Raw genomic sequence first — 22,359 nt, 5'->3', positions numbered from 1 at the left:
AATAAAACACCTTCCACTATACATGGTGAGCTAAGCATTCTCAGGAGCTGCGGTGGTTGTGGCAGGACACGTTGCTCCCAGTGGAGCACGGCAATATTTGTGCCTCCTTCGGACGGCGTGCTTTGAAATGCGCGAATGTGTCGCCTTGCTTTTATTGAGGACACCGCTGGTCTGTGCACAAGTGCTCTGAGGATAGTTGCAACGCAGTGATGACGTTGCACTCTGTACAATGGCAGCGCGTAACTTTAAACTTCACTTTCCTCACACAAGCACGAACGTGCTAACAAATTGTGCGTGTACCATATGTGTGCACATGTTGCCCATGTCTGTTGACGAACATCGCTCGGTCGCTAAGTGTTCTCACGTGTTCCAATTTTGGACTGTCCTCCACCTTCTCGATGTTTGCCATTAGAGGGGCGCACTGTCCTATCCCGCGCTCTACCGTTGCAGTTAGCCACAGTGTTTTGAATGACCCGACAGAGCGTCGCTGCATGTAATGCAGCTTTCTTGCTATAGGACTACGTGGCGCGGATTTTACGCCTCGTTTTGTTGGTAAGCCGAGTCACTTTTCCTAACCATTCTCTGAACGAACGCAGATACTTAACCAGCGCCGCATGATAATTGCGAAGTGTGCTTCGCCCCCAAGAACCTTTCTAGCGGAGTAATGCAGTTCATCCGTAAGCATTTTAGGGTTCAATGCAACGCCAACGGCAGCTCCTTCCACGCTCTTGATCGGTGGCGGTACCATCTAGGAGCGGCGTAGCGAAGTATTGTATTATAAAGCCAATGATTAATTAAGCAAGCAAAGTAATACATAAACGATTACGGATTGCACTTGAAATAGGGGCCTCCCGTGCAGACGCCCGACGCTCTGATCGTTACGCGGTAGGCGCAATAAAGAAAAATCGTGTACGGAAATATTGTCGGTAGCCCTTGTCAACTGTCTACAAGGTCGCACGAACGTGTCTAATCGAATGGTTATCCGCAACTTCACCAGTGGCGCAAAGCGAACCGCATACTCGCAAGCACATCCCTATCTCGTCGCCGCCAGTTTCGGTTTATCTGGGCTCCGGGCAATTCGGGCCTTCCGGGGAACGAAACCACTCACGACGCTGCCCGAGATACCGCAAACCGGATGCGTCACCCGTCATTGGAGCAGCTACCCTCCCGACGACCCGTAGCCCAGCAGGCTGAAGACGAGGCATTCGAGTGCTGGCGCTGCCACGCTCATTAGATGCAATTCTAGGGTCATTAAAGCCGCGTGTTGCCGCCTGTGCCGGGCGGAACCAACACGTGTACATCATATCGTGTATTCGAGTCTAAATTGAATCTGACATGGGTTCAGTGTTGCATTATCTGCTTAAAGTTTCACAATTATGATAGTATATTGCCGATGCATTATTCGAGCATTCCTTCTAGAAGTTTCCAGACAATCTTTTAACGACGAAGCTGTTTAGCAAATCATTCCTTGTCCGGCGAACCAAAAAAACTATCATCATCACAAACGGGTATGTGCCGCAGAAATTGACTTAATCCAACTACTCGCCACTGGTCCACCAAAAATGAAGAAAGCAACAGGTAGCTCAACAAATGACCAAAAAACTATCATCATCATAAAAGGGTATGCGCCATAAAAATTGGGTAAATCCCACTACTCACCGCTGGTCCACTAATAAGTGAGGCTACACCGACACAACTTCAAGCTGCCCATTTTGTCCTGCGCCGGTGCGGGACGCAGACATGAACCACCACTTAAGGACATGCCCTGGGCTACAAGCAGCTCGTCGACGCCACCTGCGGCGTGCAGGACTTCAGCACACCAGGCAACCGGACCTACAGCGATGGATATACGGTCCGAACCATAGGTCCCTCCTGGACTTCATGGAGGAAAGACAGCTGCACCATTTTGTGTAGTGTGTATTGATGCCGCAGGGCAAACTAACGCGAATAAAAAAAAAAGTGAACACGGCAACAGTTAGCCCAACAAATGGCTGCGAAGCGACGGCGGCGAGCCGAAGACCCCGAGTGCGTATAACGAGAGAATACTAGGTAACGGGAAAGGCAACGGCGGCTGCGAGAAGACCCCGAAGCGATGGAAGGCCTACGCCAACGACGACGTGCCCGTAGATCTATGAGAGGTGCGAACGCTTGGTTTCAGCGCGAGGTTCTGTCTCTGCAGTTTGGACATCCGTGTCGTGTCTGTGACTGTCCGTGGTTTAACATGAACCTCTCTGCGTTGAGAATCAACTTAGAAACTAGCATCACCTAGCATCACCTAGCTAAAGCCTATCAACGATCCAGAAGCAACGTAGAAACAATTTGCATCACCTAGGAAATACCTAGAAACAATCTAGACGCAACTACATTAGTTTTCATAATTGTCCAGTCTCGCTGTTTCAAGCTTTGCGCGGCTTAGTGCAAGCTTCGCGAATTTTTTTTTTACCGTATTTCACTACAAACATTATGTGCTTTACTTCGAATTGAACACATTATTGTGAGATATCTTTTCTCGGATTATTACTGTTTGGAGCTACTCAGTTATTTTTTCTTGTGTTTAAATACAGGGACGAGAAAGAGAGAGCGAGAATGACAAATGGTTCACCATGGGCGATTTTCAGTTGGCTAATCTGAATTTGCAGTTTCCTTCAGCTTCATATACCGTAAACGTCCTGCCGCCCATCCCTTCGTGGTTGAGTGCCATTTGTTGCGGTTTTACGTCCCAAAACCACGACTTGATCATAAAGAACGCCGTCGTGGAGGACGCCGGAAATTTCGACCACCTGGGGTTCTTTAATGTGTACACGGGCCTCTAGCATTTTTCCTCCATCGAAATGTGGTCGGTATTCGATCCCACGACCTTCAGATCAGCACTCGAGCACCATAACCACTATAGAGTTCACGACGGCGGGCAGGAAGAGAATATAATCACCATGATGACGATCACCCTGTACTTGGTAAAGGGGAAGCAGCAATCAACATCATCAAGCCGGCCTATGCAGGTGCGGGCCACGAGCTACCGGAAGAAGAAAAGCCTCGCGCAGCGGAGGAGGACGCCGTCGGAATCTCGTCGTCCTCCGACAAGACGCGTCCAGCGCGTGCAAAGCTAAATACAGGCACTCTTGTTAGCTCGCCAGGTTCGTCAACCTCTCACGGCATTGTCGAGACAGCGGGTATCCGACTGAGAGCAGCGAAACGTTCGAGGTTAGTTGTCGCGCGGCCTGTAATTTACAGGTGTAGGTAAGATTTGCGCTGTCAGCTTTAATATCTCTTCCTGTATACTAGGTCGTGTGTTCGAATCGGCTCTGAACAATTCGCAGGCCCAGCCTGGCACCACCTAGCCGCCGCTGACGTCTGCTGTGGTCGCGAACAGTGTCAAGGCTGCTGCTCGCCCAAGGCCTCGATCGCATTTCCAGAGCTGCCCTTTGGCTATTATGGCGGCTCCCGTCAAGGCAGAAAGCTCACAACGCCGAAAATCGGGCCAGGAACAGCGTCAAGCAGCAGGTACATTGCAACTTTCTGGTGTTAAGGTGCGAAATAACGTCAGATGTAGAGAGCTCTCAATTCATTCATTCATTCATTCATTCATTCATTTACTTCCATCCTCAGTTTGCACATCCCAGAGGGGAGAGGCAAAGCACGTTTAGTAGAAAAAAAAACCAAAGACATACCATACGCGCAGTGCTCAACGCCATAAATTAATAAGGCATGTTATATTTGTTAACAAAAATCAAAGCTCAAAACGTCGCAAGTTATCCTTTTGTCATTGTCGTGTTACTGTCCGAAGCGTCTTAGCAGGTTCACAGAAACTGCGAACAGCTGATGTTTCCCGTGAGTCACTGTGAATACAAAGGGAATGAAACGTTTTTGGATTCTAGAAGCACCTTGGCAATGAAGCGAAGCCTAGAGGGCCAAATCGCGCGTGTCCTACCGCCAGTGAATGTAGATCCACAGTTGCATCCGTATTTATGCGTGATATATGAAAACTACTCCTTTGTTTTTTTACATGTAGCCCTTTCAGGCAGGACGCAGCACACGAAGTGATTTACACTTATTTCACTTTATACGTTGTCACTTTGCGTTTCTGCACGCGTGATGAAGTCCGGCCTTTTACGTGTACCTCAAACGCAAAGCGGCGTGTGCGTCGGTATGCAACGCTGATTGCGCACAGCCATCGCTTTCCACAGCGGTACGAGGTGCGTGCTAAACCGGACCATACTTGGCGTAGGAGTACATGTGAAGAAACTCCGGCACCGCGGCTTTCCCTTCATTGTCGAGAAAAGTTGTCCGCGAGTATAGTGACGTGTACGTACGATAGTCTAGCAGCTGAGCGATAAGATGCGGTCGTAACTGAGCTGTCAAAACTGGGTGATTGAATATCTTGTGAAAAAGCGTGAATATCATGAAAAAGCACTCACAGTCAAATTTATCTCTCCTTCAACAGACTCCACCGCACCAGTCAGTGAGCCGCCCACACATGGCACCCGATTTCTGGTCGGACATTCATTCGAGCCGCCGCAGACCGTCTCCCGGAAAGTTTTCGATCAGCTTGAGAAGCTCGGCGCTCAGAGAGCGTCCGATGGTCACACACATTCCATCGCAACAGGCGCGCACAGACCATCTGTTGATCCTCAGCACCCCGTGGATGTCTCCAGGCGAGAGTCCGGTGAATCGAATCCGCGCGGCGTCCGAAGAAAGTCTTCTTACGGGCAGCATCCTCAGCGCTCTCGGTCCTTGCCGACCTTGCCGGAGTCATCGGGTCGAGTCAGCTACATCGAGCCACACGCGCGTCAGAGCAGCGCAGGTATAGAGTTCTGCAAATCGGCTCTGTTGAACCCCGCGAGGTGGCGGAAGCTTTAGGACAACCACCCACTTGTAGCACGAAGCCACGAGGAGATCCATACGGGTTTTTCAGAAAGAAAGCCTCTTAGGTGCCGAAAAATTCGTCCTAGTCTGGGGATTGAACTCGGGACCAACGCCTTTCCGGGTTCGTTCCCCGGAGCAGGACGAATTTTTCGGTATATAAGAAGCTTCCTTTCTGAGAAATACGTATGTATTTACTCGTGGCTATGTGCTACAAAGGGGTGTTTGTCATTTTTTTGTCTTTTTTTTTCATTTTTCTTTCCTAAGGTACAGAGTTGGCACTCCGAGCGCTCTTAGGGTAATGCACGATATACCCGTCCTCATTTTCAGGTGCATTCTCTGGCATGGAGAGCGGCCGCGGCATATATTTGCCACCTGCGGTCATCGCAGCGGCAGCGGCCTTGCAGACCCCGATGTCGTCACGTCGGACGTCGCAGGGCAGCCTCCACTCGACCATCATGGTGCGTTCGCACGTGCTTAGTCTTACACCGTATTCGAAGTTGTATGCGTTGCGTGCGCGTTTCTGTCTTCGTATGAGCAGTTGCCGGTAGCCCCAACACCGAGTACTCCTATATCGCACTACTAGTAGAGATCAAATCGTAGCTACATGCTATCGCCTGTCGCTGTGCTGAGCGAGTGAACAGGTGCTAATTGTAGCTGAACAAAAAACGCGGTAATCGAGCGAATAATGTTCGCCCTCGCCAGAAACCTATACTTATGTCATTCGCGGGTCATAGCGAGGCAAAAGAAAGGTTACCGCGGGATGGTCCCACCGATCTCCCAGTCGAACGCGCAAAGTGAACCGCGTATGAAGCTGTCTCCAAGCCGCAGAGCAAATGCCTTCCTCATGGTGCCCGCGTCAGTTAGCGTCGTCAGGTAGGGCCACCGCGGTAGCACTGACGTCATCTTTCGAACTACTAAGGAACAACGCCGACTTCGGCGTGACCCGCGCATAAGAAAAAATACAGCTGACGTGAGAGCTATGCGGAAAAGCCAACCGCACGGTGTGCAAGCATCCCATCCTTGTAAACGGAATATTAGAAATATTCTTACGCATATTCGTTGCTACGATACTTAACATAGGTAATGGCATAGAGCGCATACGTTCTCGAGTGTTCCACTATGTAAATTATGACTGCCTCCCCTCCTTGTTGCCTAACTAACAATTCCCTCCAGTAAGTATACTTTATATACATAAATGAGGTTAACGCAGTTGAAGCCGCAGTTCCATGCACGGATGAACAAGACAAGTTTGCATAAACGGGAAACCACTATAGGAGGTCGGAGGATAGATGGGGCTTAATACATGGCGTTACATAACTTCAACTTGGCACGCTGAGGGAAGCGCAGCTTCCAGTAGGAGTTCCCTTAACTTTCTTCACATAGCTATTTCACGACTAGCAGCAGCGAATGTTCTCGGTGTGCGTTTTCTTGCTTGCTACATTAGCAACATCCATCAGTGGCGCTCTTCTACATCGTGGTCGCCGTGCTGTGCCTGATCGTGTGCCTGGCCGCACTGTTCACCTTCCTGTCGTCGCTCCTGGACCACGGTGACACGGGAAAACCAGCTACGTGCACGACCCACGCGTGTCGCGAGTACGCTTCACGGCTCATCGCCTCGCTCAACTGGTCGGTGGACCCGTGCCACAGCTTCACGCGCTTCGTGTGCGACGGCTGGCGGCAGCACCAAGTGCTCGGCGTCCAGGAGGAAGCCTTCGGCGCGGCCATCGAGAGGATTGCGCGCATTGTGCACACCATTGACGTGCCGCCTACGGGACAGAACCGCCTCCAGAGGGCGGCCATGGTTTACAGGTACGCGCTAGAGGTGTCCTGCGAAAAATGACATAAAAAGGGCGAGGCCATGAATGCGATACCAACGAATTGGAATGTTTTATGAAGGCTATAGCAGCTCACTCCATTAGCATGCGACCTGGTGTAGCTCGACAAAGCGCTGTCGTGGGGAAACGCGGTCACTGCAGCGAGCGAAGTGACCTTCGTGCTATCTATCACTTCGTCGCAAACGAAGTGGTGAGATTTCAACACGCACAAAGGTATGAGCCGCACACGCTGATCCCCTCTAAATAGACAGTGGGCGTGACCGCGGACAACCACACCCAACAGGTCAAAGTACGCAGTGCCTGCACGATCCAGGCAGCGCCCCTTCCTGTACCCCTCCACGCGCCTTTCGCGCACCGGAAACAGCATGCGCGCTTCCTCTCCGTTTGAGCAGCGATCGTTGAGCCCTTGCACTTCTTTACTCGCACATAGAACATACGACGCGCGGGGTGATTTTATAGATTTGAACGGAACGTCACGGCGGCGCCGACAACAAAAATGCGCCTCGCCTGGGGTGTCAGTATAGTTGCTCTGGCAATCGAAGTTGTGATGTCACTTTTCGGCTATGCAGACACAGGCAGGCATCGGAAAGAGAAGGCGTAATAACGTCACAAGGAATATTTTGCCCACGGAACGCACATGTTGAAAGAAAAGCATGTGTGAAGGTAAAGGTTTCGCGAATGGGTTCGTTGTTTGATATGAGGCCTTTTTCTCTCCTGCATCGCGTTTCTGCTACACACATGAGGGGTACGTGCCTGCTTATCAACAGTACAGGGCGTTGCCACACAACCCACATGATATATCACACAAAAAACACGATCGGGTTGCTTAATAATGCTACATAAGGGTAGCAAAGATGCATGCCCATATACTGTAACCAAGATCGTTATGTGGGTGCTATCCTTAGAGTAAGCTATTGAAAAAGATAAAAAAAGCAGTCGCAGCACCGTGCAGCAGCCGTGTTAAGCGACGTCTTGGAGAGCTGGCGAAGAAATATTTGCCTGAAAAGAATTACATTCGTTGCTTTCGGTCTAAATCTATTGCGTTTTCGGCAGTCCCCTTCTTCTGACAACTCCACGTCCTGTCTCAGTATTTTTTGCTCGCTTCGGTACTTTTCTGTTGGCGAAATTTGTATTCCTTGCCTCACTACCCTTCCAGAAAAGCAGCAGTTCAAGAGAAGACGACTGGTCTTGTCGTTGCTGTTGTTGTTGTTGTATTTGTTGTGTTAGTTCTGGCTCGTGCAATCTGTTTACAGGCATGATGAGGGCATATCTTCTGCCCAAGTTATTTTCGCGTTGTCTTCGCAGGACTTGCATCGCCTTGCTGACGTCGTCATTAGCATGTGAGCTGGACGCCGTGAAGGCCGCGCTTCGTGCCGCCGGTGTAGTGTGGCCTCGCCGACCTCCACCGGCTGGACAAAGGGACCTGCTGCGCATGATGTTCCACTGTGACTACGCGCTGGGATGGAGCGCTGTGTTTCGCGTGGACCCCAAGTTGTACCAGAATTCGACAAAGGCGTACGTGCTCACCGACTCGGGCTTCAACTTCATCGTGCGCAAGTACCACGAGCGGAGCACGGAGGGGCACCGCGCGCACTATTTCACCCGTCTTCGAAACGCGTTCCAAGATGGGGACGCCGATGGAGCTGCAGATGTCGTTACCTTGAAGGTGATCGAGCGTTTTAGCGAAGTACTTAAATAATTGTGTCACTAGCTGTTACCCCCCGGCCCTACCTAAATGTACCGCACTTTTGTATTAAATGCCACACATGCGTAAATTACATAGGCACGGTGAAAAATATTTAGTGCAGAGACAATCTATTGATGTTTGCCCCCTTGCGTATAGAATTTGCTGACAGAACATGCCTGACACGATAGAGGACTGATCACATGGCACCCTAAACTTCTTTAATGAAGTGTTTATTAGTGTGCTTATCTGCACCCATGCATTCGATACAATGGTGACTCAATGATACCCCACCAGCCTGATAAAAACGCACCTGTAGAGTCTCAGCACATTGGCTTACGCGACAGAAAGTGCCAGCAAATTACGAGCCTTACGGAGAACATTTCAAGCGTCTTGTGCGTGTGCATGTGTTTTTTCACACGCACGCACACACGCACACGCGCGCATGCGGATGGAATCGGTTATTTAGCACATCGTGTCATTTCAGCTGTTAGAAAGCGCGAACGTCTAGTCAGAACCGTTTCTGTAAGTTTTTGTCAGTATGTGGACCACGACAGCGGTCAAGACACTCCGAAAGCAGGTGTTTTCTGGACAGTCTCCGTTCTCGCTTCGCAGGAGATGCAGCAGCTTGAGGACAAGATGTTCGGTCCGCTACTGGCAGACTTATACAAGAGCGCACCGCAGGTTTCGACGGTTCCTGATGAAGTGGTGTACAGCTCATCGGCGAACCTCTCAATGGAACGGTGGATGGAGGTGATGCGAAGTGAAGGCGTCGAGCTGAAAGGGAAAGTGGAGTTCCGCACGTGGAACGTGCCTTTCTTCAGCACCTTCGTCAACCTGTTGGCTCGCCACGGGGAGCTGGACATGTACGCCTACGTGTCCTGGTGCACGGTGCAGGTGCGATGATTGCCTTCAGGCTACGCGTCTTTTTAACACCGTTTTCCAGGCTGGAGAGTCGCAAAAAAGACAGATTTCACGCAAGGGCAAAGGTGTAGTAGCGCCGACATGCGTGAACCAGACGTAACTCGGTAGACATCCAGGTAAAAACTAGAGGAAGCGCTGATCCAGGTACACACAAGCGCTTACGCACGAAGGAGAGTGCCAGCTGTAGACCATGGTCGGAACAAGTTTCAGGCGTGTTGATGTTTTTGCGGTTGCTCTGCAGAATAGAGTACAGATTACTGTGGACATTTAAACGAGCTTGTAGATCGAACCTCGTTCGACCAAGAACAAACGATGTTTTAATGCGAAGCATTTCTTAGCGAACCTCTGGCACTTTGAGCGTTTCTATCTATCTATCTATCTATCTATCTATCTATCTATCTATCTATCTATCTATCTATCTATCTATCTATCTATCTATCTATCTATCTATCTATCTATCTATCTATCTATCTATCTATCTATCTATCTATCTATCTATCTATCTATCTATCTATCTATCTATCTATCTATCTATCTATCTATCTATCTATCTATCTATCTATCTATCTATCTATCTAGCCGCCTACGTCTGGGTGCTCTCATGATCGCCTCCTTAACTTGGTGTAGACCAAAATTTGCAAGGGAGGGTAAGAGGATTTGACGAATATGACTGCCGGGTCATGACATGAATAACGCGAAAATCCTGTCGCGTACGTCGTCAAACCCTTTCCTCCAGACACGTGTGGCTCATACCCGTTTACAACGGGCCGTGATGTACGGGTATGCGCCACAGGTGATTAAAAGTTTATATCTACCCAGGAACGGCGAGAACAGAGATTGGTAGCTTAAATGCGAGAGCCTCAAGAAAAACCGACATCGGCAGCATTGACCCGACTAATGGAAAGAAATAAAATTAGGATCCCAGCAGGAATTGAACCCAAGCCTTCTGCGTGGCAATCAGATATTCTACCACAGAGCCACGCCAGGTATATAAACTTGTTTAGAAAAACAGCCTCTGCAGGCCTAATGTTATCGCGACGTCAATTGTGGTTATGGTGCTGGCTATATAATTTTGTAAAAAAGCAATAAACACTACATGATACTCCTACGATACAGGCGTCATATGAGATTAACATCTGGGGTTCCAGTGTTAGCTCCGCTTTTATAGCTCTAATAAACACTACATTTGTATTCCTATGATTTCGCAAGTTATATCGAAGCATTGCTCGACACCGGAGGAATACATTAACGAACGTTACGTATGATATTCACATCATCGCACCGTAAAGTGCACTTAGTCCGCCAGAACGACGCAGTGTCCTCTTCATTTCTTACGAGGCTGGGTGATGGCCTCATGCTGACCGATGATGGTGCCAGATTGATTCCCGGCCTCTTTGTAGACTAGGCTACGTAGGCCACATGCGCCCAGGTTATTCTACGAATACGACAAGCGCCATCCACTGATGTTGGTCTCATCATCATCATCAGCCTGTCTACGCCCACTGCAGGGCAAAGGCCTCTCCCATGTTCCGCCAATCAACCCGGTCCTGTGCTTTCTGCTGCCACGTAATACCTGCAAACTTCTTAATCTCATCTACCCACCTAATTTTCTGTCTCCCCCTCACGCGTTTGCCATCTCTTGTATTCCAGTCAGTTACCCTTAATGACCACCGGTTATCCTGCCGACGTGCTACGTGCCAGGCCCATATTCATTTCTTCTTCTTGATTTCAACTATGATGTTCTTAACCCCCGTTTGTTCCCTGACCCACTCTGCTCTCTTCCCGTCTCTTAAGGTTACATCAAATCATGAATGGTAATCTACCACTATCCCTCAAGAGGAAGGTATATAACAGCTGCATCTTACCGGTACTTACCTACGGAGCAGAAACCTGGAGACTTACAAAGAGGGTTCAACTTAAATTGAGGACGACGCAGCGGGCGATGGAAAGGAAAATGATAGGTGTAACCTTAAGAGACAGGAAGAGAGCAGATGTTGGTCTACGTAGCACTATTCACGCCTACCAGCCTCGACGGCCTATATGTCACCAACGCGACGGGTGACTTCAGGTTCCGACATTTCGCCGGCTCTATCGACAAACGATTTATCGACGAAATGACCGAGGCATTCACGATTTCCAACAGCTGTAGTATACTTCATACTTCGCTACACATGGATCCCTCATCACCGCGATCACGACCGGATCCAATAACAGGTCATGACCAGCAGCTGGTGCTCACTGACCACGGTGATGATGACCTTGTTCAAGAACTGTCAAAAACCTCTTCCACACATGCACACGGGTTCGTGAAACGTGCGTGCGTTCTCCATCATAAGAGACAAATTTAAGCATTACGTATCAGCAAACCGCTTCTGGTGTTGGTAATATCCACGTTGCCGTTGGCAGCGTTACCCAACTGTAAACAGCTGGTTATATAGCACATATTCAGCTCTTCAACATATATGTGTGCGTATAAAATTCATACAAATCTTTAGCGTCACTGAGTAAAAAAAATTACGCCACAGTCACCTTCCCACCGCATGCTTCGCATAACATCGACTCCCACGGTACGTGGGATCTGCCGAATTTTTTCCCTGGTGAAGCATAAATTTCGGCTCTGCATGCGTCTAACATCGGACAGTATACGGTATGTGCATATGTCGCTGTTATCTTAAAGGACCCCACTCCAACCTCATGCCAGGGACAGTTCAAATTTTGGTTGAGGAAAGCGTAAGTTGTAACCGTCGTCAAGGGAGCATTCTGGCGAAAGAACTTTGCAAGTTGTTTCATTACTGGAGCAGATAGATGCAAGATATTGAAGTGTCCTTTGCCATGCCGTCTGGGATGGAGTTAACTGTCGACGCATACTCTCCGATTTGCCTCATCTAGCTTCCGCAAGCGGAGTTTTCACTTTCGTCTCTTCTTTTTTGATTGTCGGTGCATTTCAAATGGCGGCATCGCGCGTTTCGCATTGTATGAATAAACAGTCAGTAGTCCCGTGTCATAGTCGGTGACGTTGAAAGCAGGGCGTTTTGCGCAGGTACAAGTTCATGCGCGTGGCTTTCGCTTGAATCACGGCTTCCTCGAAAGAAAGAGCGTGGGGCCTTTTGTTTGAGATTAAGTCCGTTCTAGCGCCACGCTGCCCACTTCACAATCTACCGACACCATTGTCACCGAGTCATCCACACCTCGCGTTTGTGTGTGTGTGTGTGTCAGGCCCGTAGCCAGGGGGGGATGCCCCTCCCCCCGAAATTTTTATGATACATGGTGTTTTACCGAAAATAAATAATGAAAATAGGCGTTTTTCTCAAATAGTCAAGGCTTTCAGCAAGTGCCCCCCCCCCCCCCCCGAAAAAAATTCCTGGCTATGGGCCTGGTGTGTGTGTGTGTGTGTGTGTGTGTGTGTGTTTAAACAAATGTAATAATATACGTGGCTTATACGGATATGAGGCACGCCATAGTGAGGGATTCCGGAAATTTGGACCACCTGGTGTTTAACCTGCACTGACATCGCATAGTACACGGGACACTAGCAATCGCCTCCATCAAAATGCCATCGCCGTGGCCGGGATCGAACCCGCGACCTGCGGGTCAGCAGCCGAGTACCGTAATCACTGTACCACTGTGGCGGACTGTTTGCTTGCAGTGCTCAAATTTGATTACAATTACCTTTTAAACTACGAACCACAGCTAATCAGAAACAATGCGGAGCCCACCGCTACGGCTTTCGTCGTCGCCCACTGTGCAGATTCCGATAGCTTAATAAACATCAAGCGTCTTCAGTCGTGACCATCCCTGGATTTCGGTATTGCTGCAGGTGGCGGCGTTGTTCACCAACGCCGAGCTCATATTGAACTACTACGGACACTCGCGGCGAGCTGGAATCTTGCACGGCGCCTTCTGCCTAAGCCGCGCCTACATCGCCGCCAGCAGGGCGCTGCTGGGCAACTACGCCCGTGAAGTACTACCCGCAGTGGCGCGCCCTCACGCGGAAGCCATCACGTTGAACGTGGAAGCTGCTTTCTTGGAACGCCTGTCCGCCTGGGCCGACTACGACTCCAGCGTGAGCGTGATGAGGTGCGTTAATTGCTGGTGAGCTTATTTAGAACAGGCCGATATGTGACAAGTACGGCGACAAAGATCTTCCTCTGCGCACATTGCCGATACGGGACGATAATAGCAATTCTAGGGCCTTACGTCCAAAAACCACGATATAATTGAGGGACGCTGTAGTGGAGGGCTCCTGGAATTTTGACCATCTGGTGTGTTTTAACGTGCAACTAAATCTAAGTACACGGACCTCTAGCACTTCGCCTCCATCGAAGTGCGGCCGGCGCGGTCCGGATTCGATCTCGCGACCTTCGGGTCCGCATTCGAGCACTCGGTGAACTGAAGCTTTGAAAAACCTTAGGCTGAAAAGAGATGACGATGAATATGGTAATGAATCTATACATACTCATGACACAGTGTCATACTCATGATGCATACTCATGATACCGTGGCTTTTGACGAGCGCGCCTATACATTTATTTGACATGGGTAGCACTGCAACTGTACATTGTCTGTGCTAGCTCTAACGTAGAACATGCGGTGCTTGAGTATAAGATGAATAAATATTGAGTAGCTGCGGCAACTCTCTCGTGTTTAATTCGATTAGTTCGCTTTATGTCCATTATTTCACTACGACGCAACTGCACCGTAACGCCTGCGTATACTCCGTTATATGGATATACACGGAGCACTTCCATAGGCGCACTTTGCAGCGGTGACCTCGCACCTCAGACCCTTATAGCTCTTTCCCCCTGCATGTGACTTTGCGACTGTGTTAACCCATTGCAGGTCGTGGAACTCCACCGTGCTGTCTTTCAGCATGTTCGCGCCGGATCCCAAGGATAACATCAGCGACATCATCGTAGGTGAGATGGGCGACTCATTCGTGCAGAACTGGCGCAACGCGTGGACGTCTCGTATCACCTACCGCGGTTTCGACATCAAGATTGCCATCACGGCCATCGAGACGTTGTCGTTCTCGGCGGATATAGAATATCGCAAGGACTTCATCCTGCTGCCTTACGTGTTCTCCTTCCCCTACTACGACGTGAACGCCATGCCGTCCATCAACTACGGCGGGTTTGGCGCTAAGGTCAGTAAGATGTTCTGCATGCCTGACGTTGTACTTCGTGCATCGGGCGTTCCATTTTATCGTTCCTTGAGGAATTCTGTAAAAGCCAATGCTCTTTCATTTAGTGGCAGCAGTTCGGCTATGCAATTTTTAGCTGAACGAGCACTGTGAATCGAGTAGCCGTTGTGAGGGTGCAATTTGCAATGGCTGCACAAAAAGGATACGTGTGTGCGGTGCGTGCGTGCGTGTCTGTGTTTTGAAGAGAAATAGGGGGGGGGGGAGATGCCGCGATTGACACCTGCGATGTCTCTTGCGTGACACAATCACAGCACGCCTTGGCTGACCGGTGGCCCCAAAAATACCTCGGTGATTTGGCTTTGAACTGTGCCTACACCTATCCATCGCACATTTGGAGATACTCGAAGAAGCTCCTCTGAATTGATCGAGAGCACGAATCGAGTTACTGTTTAAAGACTAAGCTGAGCGAGGACTTGGGAAGCGTATCTTTAAGGTTAGTTACGTGCTACCGTTTATATCTACCGTAAGGAAATACTTGCTACCGTTTATGTCTCCTGTTTGACGCGAAATGCATCGGTGACCTGTAGCAAACGACGCTCAGTTGAACCGTCCATTGGGGGTCATTTGCAGAGACAAAAGCCATTGCTGCTTTTGTACGCTTACGCATGATTTCGTCTCATTGAGAACGAGAAAAGATGATCATGACAGCAAAATAAAGTATTGGGTTTTACGCGCGAGAACAACGATATGACTATGAGGCACGACGTGTTGGGGCGTTCCGCTTAACTGGGTCCACCTTGGGGTTATATTTACGTATACAGGTGTTATTGCATTCCCCCCCCCCCCCCCCCCGTAGAATTTCGGCCGCCGTGGACGGTGATGAAGCCGGCGTCCTCGAGCTAAGCACCGCGACAGCTTAGCCGCTGAGCTATATACCACGGCGGTTTATCACGAGGCTATAGTTCGATGGTGTTGGTACATAGCGACGGAGCAATAGCGCAAACCTGAGACAGCGACAGAGGCGGCAAAGCAACGCATGCACCAGAGAAAAATTATCATAATTTCGTAGTGTATATGGAGGCCGTTCAAACAAGGCAAAGTTGAGGAGAAAATTGAATCTTGAAGAGACGAATTTTCTTGTACAAGGGGTATCGCTTGAGCCAACGTTTCGACAATCTTGTATTGCTGCCTTGAAGAAAAGACAAGACCACTTGTCGAAACGTTCTCACCGGCGACGCCTCCTGTCATAGTCATTGCATTGAGGCAGTGCGCGCTTGTGATGACGCTTTGTGCATCGAATCCCAGGTGGCCTTTGCGGTGGGCCAGAGGTTTCACGGCACGTATCTGAGCGAGGGTGCCGGCGGCAAATCGTTCAGCACGTTTCTGTCGTGCATCTTGAACGCCTCGCTGACCGCCCATTTTAAAGATGCTCCTTCGCTATTCGCCGAAGTCGTCTCACTGGGCGCCATAGTCGACACGTACCGCAGTGCCAGCGATCGCCGGCGTCTCGTCCACGTGGAGAGCTTGACGGGCGAGCAGCTGCTTTTCGTCGCCATTTGCTACGCCAAGTGCATCGGCAGCTACTACGTCGTCGACGAGTCGATGTGTGACGCGGTGCTGCAGAACGTGCCGGAGTTCTCAGAGGCCTTCAGTTGCGCGCGGGGAACACCCATGAATCCGCACCAGCAGTGCAAGCTCTTGTGACCGCATCCTCTTGCCTGGAAAGTTCATGCCTCGCATGACGACGCGAAGCGAGCCGGGCATATTCTGAAACTCGTGTTTAACACCGTTTCCATTTCGCGCTAAATATTCCCCACGGAATCCCAGGGTGCGCCGACTGGGGCAGGACACGTGGCGGTGAAGTGGAGTGATGCCATATTTGCGTTTCCTGCGCGTGACATGCTCCGAGTGCGTGAACAAATCACCTCGCTTTTATTGAGAACGTGGCCCGACTGCGGCTCACTTGAGTATTCGAACAGTATAATTGTAACGCGATAACGATTGTATCCCGTCTTTAATCTGAGTTGCACGAGGTCAACGTGCTCTCAAATACACTGTGGACACTTGTTTCTTCAATGTATAGAGGTGTCATCCTTGAGCAGGTTCGAGTGCCTCGCTAATTGTTTCCGCAGAGGAAGCTGCCTATAAGACGTATCCATGTGCACCATTGCGGAGCGCTACGGCCAAAACATTCTTGGCTTAGGAGTGCAATTCTTTGGGCAACTTGGTTGTTCGTGTCGAGATATTAGAGCGCAGAAAAAAACGCGGACAAAAAGTGAAGACACGACGAACGAAGTGCTGTAAATATCTCGACATGAACAACCAACTTACCCAAAGAATCGCTTTTCCTGGCTGCAACGGGTATCTTGGTGCTGCTTTCATGAAGAGATATAGCTGCGCATGTTCCGATTCCGTATGTCCCGCACCGTGGCAGCCATCAGCGTTTTAGTAAGTGAGCCCGCTGTCATGTTCTCGGTGTAACACTCGCGTCAATCCATGGCGGAAGCAATGTTTGAAGCGACTGGTGAGACGGTGCGATGGGCCGGATGGTGCGTCGCCATGCATAATAGAAAATTTCGCGCAGTTCAAACTGCGCGGTTGCCACAGCAGTCATCGTGACGTCGCATCGCCCAGGACGAAGATGGCGCTACTGGAACTCGCTTTTCGTTTGCAAGCCATGGCGCAGTTGTTTATGGAAGATTTCTACATGCTTTAATCATCGCATAATAACTTCCCTTGTGGCATGGCGGGAGAGCTCCGGTGCGAACGAGCGTGACCCACATGCACGTCGATGTCACGTTGAAAGATTCGATTGTGCAGAAGTCGTTCCTGGTTGCACAGTCTCCTTACAAAAGTTACTCGGCAGAGAGAAGCATGTACTTTGCGAATGTATAACTTAGAGCATAATAGAGTTTCTTACACTTACCTAGAGGGAAAACTGGCGCTGCGAGGTTTTGTACGCAATGGAATGCTGGGATATGTTAGATACAACTTGGCTTAGATTGGCATCGCTCACGAAGAGCCCGGACACCTTGAACGCGTTCCTTTCGTCAAAATGGTTGATTTTGTACTGAAGGAACACGTAGTAAGCTATTTCCTTTTTATCATTGCACAGAAACGAGTTTTATTTAACTTTGAGCTTTGATGTACAATTTCACGAAGCGTAAAAAATAACGAATGGCCGCTAAACTTGGAAGGCAGACGACAAAGCCAGCGTTCACTCTGCGAGTGCTTGTCGTCTGCTTCTTTCTTGCGTTGTTTGGTTATTCCGTACAGGTAGGCGGACTTTTATTTTAGAATATTGTTACGGGGATGATTTATTGGCCATGGCACCAATGCCATGGTCACTTGCATCAGTGCGAAGCTCTGTTCGAGCGGCTGGGTCAAAATGAGCCAACACAGGTGGTGATGTAAGGGCGGTAATCAGCGACGCAAAGGACTGTTCTTGGTCCTCACCCCAGGAAAAAGCCACGTTCTTTTTGAGGAGATCCGTGAGGGGCCGAGCAATGTCCGCGAAGTTGATGACAAAGCGGCGGAAGTATGAGCAGAACCCAAGAAAGCTGCGAACTTCTTGCGTGGAACGCGGAACCGGGAATTCGCGGACAGCGCGGACTTTGTCAGGATCAGGTTGGACACCAGTAGCGTCTACAAGGTGGCCAAGTAGTTTAATCTGCCGGCGTCCAAACGTGCACTTCGACGAATTGAGCTGGAGGCCAGCAGAGCGAAAAACGTCAAGAATGGCCGAGAGACGAGGAAGGTGGCTTTCAAAGGTGGGCGAGAAAACGATGACGTCGTCCAGATAACAAAGGCAGGTCGACCATTTGAAACCGCGTAGGAGAGAGTCCATCATGCGTTCAAAAGTGGCAGGAGCATTGCACAACCCAAAAGGCATGACCTTAAATTGGTAAAGTCCGTCGGGTGTGATGAATGCCGTCTTCTCACGGTCGCGGTCATCGACTGAAATTTGCCAGTATCCAGATCGAAGATCAAGCGATGAGAAATACTTGGCACCATGGAGGCAGTCGAGCGCATCATCGATTCGAGGTAGAGGATAGACGTCCTTCTTGGTGATCCGATTGAGATGGCGATAGTCGACGCAAAAGCGCCAGCTGTTGTCCTTCTTTTTAACTAACACGACAGGTGATGCCCAAGGACTAGAGGAAGGCTCGATAACGTCTTTGCTGAGCATTTTCTCGACCTCCTTCTGTATAACTTGGCGCTCAGCGTGAGACACACGGTAAGGGCGTTTGTGAAGTGGACCGGCGTCACCGGTGTCGATACGGTGGGCTACGACGCTTGTGCGCCCCAGGGGACGGTCGTCGATGTCAAAAATATCCAGGTAAGAAAACAGAACACCGCGGAGTGCTTCAACTTGGGAAGGTAACAGGTCGTCGGATATCATTTTGTCCAGGAATGCCTTATTTTGCGGAGCTATGACAGGTTTGGCTACGGTCTTGGAGTCAGGGGTGAAAGATGAAATCCTACATTCCTCCAGAGTTGAAAGGTCGGCCATGGTGATCCCTTGAGGAAGAACCTGGGTTGACGTGGAGAAGTTTAGAACAGGAAGAAGCGTCCTGTTGTTGGCAACAACTAATATCGTATGTGGAATTGCGATGCTGTGGGTAAGGGTCAAATCAATGAGGGGAGCTACCAGATAGTCTCCATCAGTAACTAACGGTAACGGCGACATAGGGACGTACATAGCAGCCTGGGGCGGTAGCCGTATACACTCCACGGACCGTAGCCGAGTGCGACTTGTAGAGGGGACATCAGAGCACAAGGGCAACTCAAGCCGTAAAATGCCGGTAGAACAATCGATGAGGGCAGAGTGAGCGGTCAGGAAATCAATGCCAAGAATGACATCGTGTGGGCAAGAGTCGAGAACTGCGAAGAGCACTGAAGTGTGGTGACCGGCAACAGTAATGCGGGCAGTGCACATTCCCAGAACTGATGTTCGGCTTCCGTTGGCCACTCGCACTGTAGGGAACATAGCAGGTGTAAGAACTTTCTTTAGTCGGGAGCGAAGCGTAGAACTCGTAACGGATAAGTGGGCACCAGTGTCGATTAGAGCAGTAACGGCCAGGCCATCAATGAGCACACGAAGTAAATTACGTCTTGAACTTGCGGTCGGTAGAGGGTTTTCGGTCCGAGTCGTCAATGCAGCGCCACCTCCAGGAGCTGCACTCGTGTGTTTCCCGGGGGGTGTCCAGAATAAGCCGGCGATGGAGAGCGACGGCGCTGAGGGGAGCGTGACTGGCGATCCTGAGGCGACGGCGAGCGGCTCGACCAATTTCTGTGGGCGACGACGTCTGCGTAGGATGGTGCAGGGCGTGGAGACGAACGGCGAGGTGAAGGGTCCTGAAGGTGGTCATCCGGAAAAGTGGGCTGAGAATACTGTCTACGATCCTGGCGGCGGTCATTTGAAAAACTGGGTCGAGAATACCACTTGTTTCGGCAATGGCGGGAAATGTGCCCAACACGAGAGCAAGAAAAGTAGATCGCTCTATCGTCTGGTGTGCGCCACTCAGATGGATTGCGGTAGCGTGGGGTGAACCGAGGACCGGAAGTAGCAGCAGCAGCAACAAGTGGAGCGCCGTGGTGGTCAGCGTTATGGGCGGGCGTGTAGATAGGCTGAGGCGTGTGGCTGTTGGTTTGGACGCCCATGTTGGCAAACTCTTGGCGCACGACGGCTTGAATGAGCGAGATTGTGGCCAAGTTCTCTTGCGCAGGGGACTGATAGGTAGCGGGGGCCATGGCTTCCAGCTCCTGGCGAACAATCCGTGCGATGTTGGTAGAAGCCGCGAGTGGACGTGGCGTCGCAGGATCTTCGCATGAGGAAGTCGCAGCGGTGTTCGGAAGTCGGTTGAAGCGGTGGGTAATCCGCCTGCTTTTAGCCTGTTCGAACCGCCGACATTCAGAGATGATGGAGTCGACGGTGGAGCAGTTCTTACACATTAGGATGTTAAAGGCGTCGTCAGCGATGCCCTTCAGCACATTGCTGACCTTGTCCACCTCTGTCATGTCTTTGTCAGTCTTACGGCAGAGGGCTAGCACGTCTTGGGTGTATGCGACGTACGACTCCGTGGACGATTGAACTCGCGACGCGAGTTCATGCCTGGCAGCCATCTGACGGGCAACTGACCGACCGAACAAGTCGCGAAGCTTCTGCTTGCACACGTCCCAGCTCGTTAGGTCTTCCTCATGCGTCTCATACCATGCACGTGCTGTACCCCTTAGGTAGAAAATATTTGCCAGCATAAGCGTCGGATCCCACCTGTAGTGCTTGCTGACGCGCTCGTATAATACGAGCCATTCTTCGACGTCAGTGCTGTCGGTGCCGCAAAATGTGCCAGGGTCGAGAAGATGGGGAGGGATGACATAGGGATGGAGCTGGCGCGGACTGCGAGGACTGCGCGCCGTCTTCAGGCATCGTGGCAGGGATAAGGTGGCGGCCGCTGCGGAGATCCAGAGCCGGTTGTTGGAAGACCCGCAACCTCCACCAAAAGATGTTACGGGGATGATTTATTCAGTTAATACTGATCGAGTTAACGCTGCACAGAGCGGACAGGATCGTAGGACAACAGGGCAGCCTCTGACTCAAACCCACAACAACAACGTTGTCGTCTTCCTCCATTGGGTGTCATTTCAGCGCCCGTGCCTGAGTCACCTTTGCATACCCGTGACAATATAATACGCGTGAACAAGATCCATTTATAAAAGCCTTGTTTTAGACATGAAGTTTCTCAAAATTACCTAGAGGGAGAACTGGCGCTGCGTGCTGTTGTGCGCATGGGAATGCTGGGATATGTGAGCTTCGGAATTGGCTCGGATTGGCATCGTTCACGAAGAGCCCGTACACCTCGAAGACGCGTCTGGCTTCAACGCCTCCCTTGCGTCAAAATGGTTGATATCGTACTGAAGGAGCACGTAGTAAGCTATTTCTTTATGATTACGCAGAAACCAGTTTTATTTAACTTTGGAAACTTATGCGTTGATGTAAATTTTTTGGTTCGGCTGCGTCGGCAGCCGAACCATATGTTACATGCACGACATGGGCAGACTTCTCAAGCCTAAAAAAAATGCTGCGTCACCATACGGTTCGGCTGCCGCACGTCTATGATAATTTTTGCCTGGAAGCATCAGATTCCGGGTCAAGATTGAAGCGGAACAAGCTCTCAGATTACGGTGCGCTGAAAACCAGCGGTATAGGTCTTAAACTGTTGCCATGCCGCCACGCACAAGCCCGAAAAAAAAAAGGCGATGTTCAAAGCCTTTTCTTGTGTGCCGAAACGCATGTCATCGCGTTGGAAAGGCAGCGACGCGTCGTTTCATCCTTTCCTGAAAGAAGCAGACGATGCCCAAAGAGAACGGCGTGCATTAGAAACTCGCCACGACTTCTTTGTGCCTGGTGAGTAGACCATTAATTTGTGCAAGTGTGTTATTAAATGCGAAGCATTTCTTAGCGAACGAAAGGGACTTTGACCGTTTCTATCTGTCTATAGTCGGATTCAACTTAAGAAGGCAGGAGAGGCCCCGCCCAGACGACCGAAGCGCGGCAGCCGATCGCGTCCGCGACTAAATAGTCCCGCTCATGCACGCGCCGATGTTCTCCGAAGGCGGAGCCCCCGGCCGTCCCGCTCATGACGTCAATCACGAGTGCGCGCCCATTGGTGCAGGCTTGTGTTCATCCGCCTTTGAGGAGGAAATGCCGCTGCCTTCTAAAATTGTACCCGACTATAGCCGCCTACCTCTTGGCGCTCTTGTGGTCGTCTCCTTAACTTGGTATATACCAAAATTTGATAGGAGGACGTGAGTACGATTCGCGGGTCATGACATGAATAACCTAACCTCCCTGCCGCGTACCTCATAAAATGCTTTTCAACCTGTCAGGTGTAGCACACACCAGCATACCG

At 50.3% G+C, this 22,359-nt stretch overlaps 1 protein-coding gene across 1 annotated transcript; it reads left to right on the top strand.

Moving 5' to 3' along the window:
• The first annotated feature begins 9,018 nt into the window (after nucleotides 1-9,018).
• On the top strand, nucleotides 9,019-16,562 carry LOC119393384 (neprilysin-1). Its single transcript, XM_037660356.2, has 4 exons — nucleotides 9,019-9,279; nucleotides 13,124-13,383; nucleotides 14,146-14,449; nucleotides 15,752-16,562. The coding sequence occupies exons 1-4, from the start codon at nucleotides 9,022-9,024 to the stop codon at nucleotides 16,148-16,150; spliced, it is 1,221 nt and encodes a 406-aa protein (XP_037516284.2). The 5' UTR covers nucleotides 9,019-9,021; the 3' UTR covers nucleotides 16,151-16,562.
• The last annotated feature ends 5,797 nt before the right edge of the window (nucleotides 16,563-22,359 follow it).

Source organism: Rhipicephalus sanguineus, chromosome 5, assembly GCF_013339695.2.
Source record: "Rhipicephalus sanguineus isolate Rsan-2018 chromosome 5, BIME_Rsan_1.4, whole genome shotgun sequence".
In the NCBI taxonomy this organism is placed as follows: domain Eukaryota; kingdom Metazoa; phylum Arthropoda; class Arachnida; order Ixodida; family Ixodidae; genus Rhipicephalus; species Rhipicephalus sanguineus.
The sequence above is the reverse complement of the archived record's forward strand: the minus strand, read 5'-3'. Positions and strand labels throughout refer to the sequence as shown.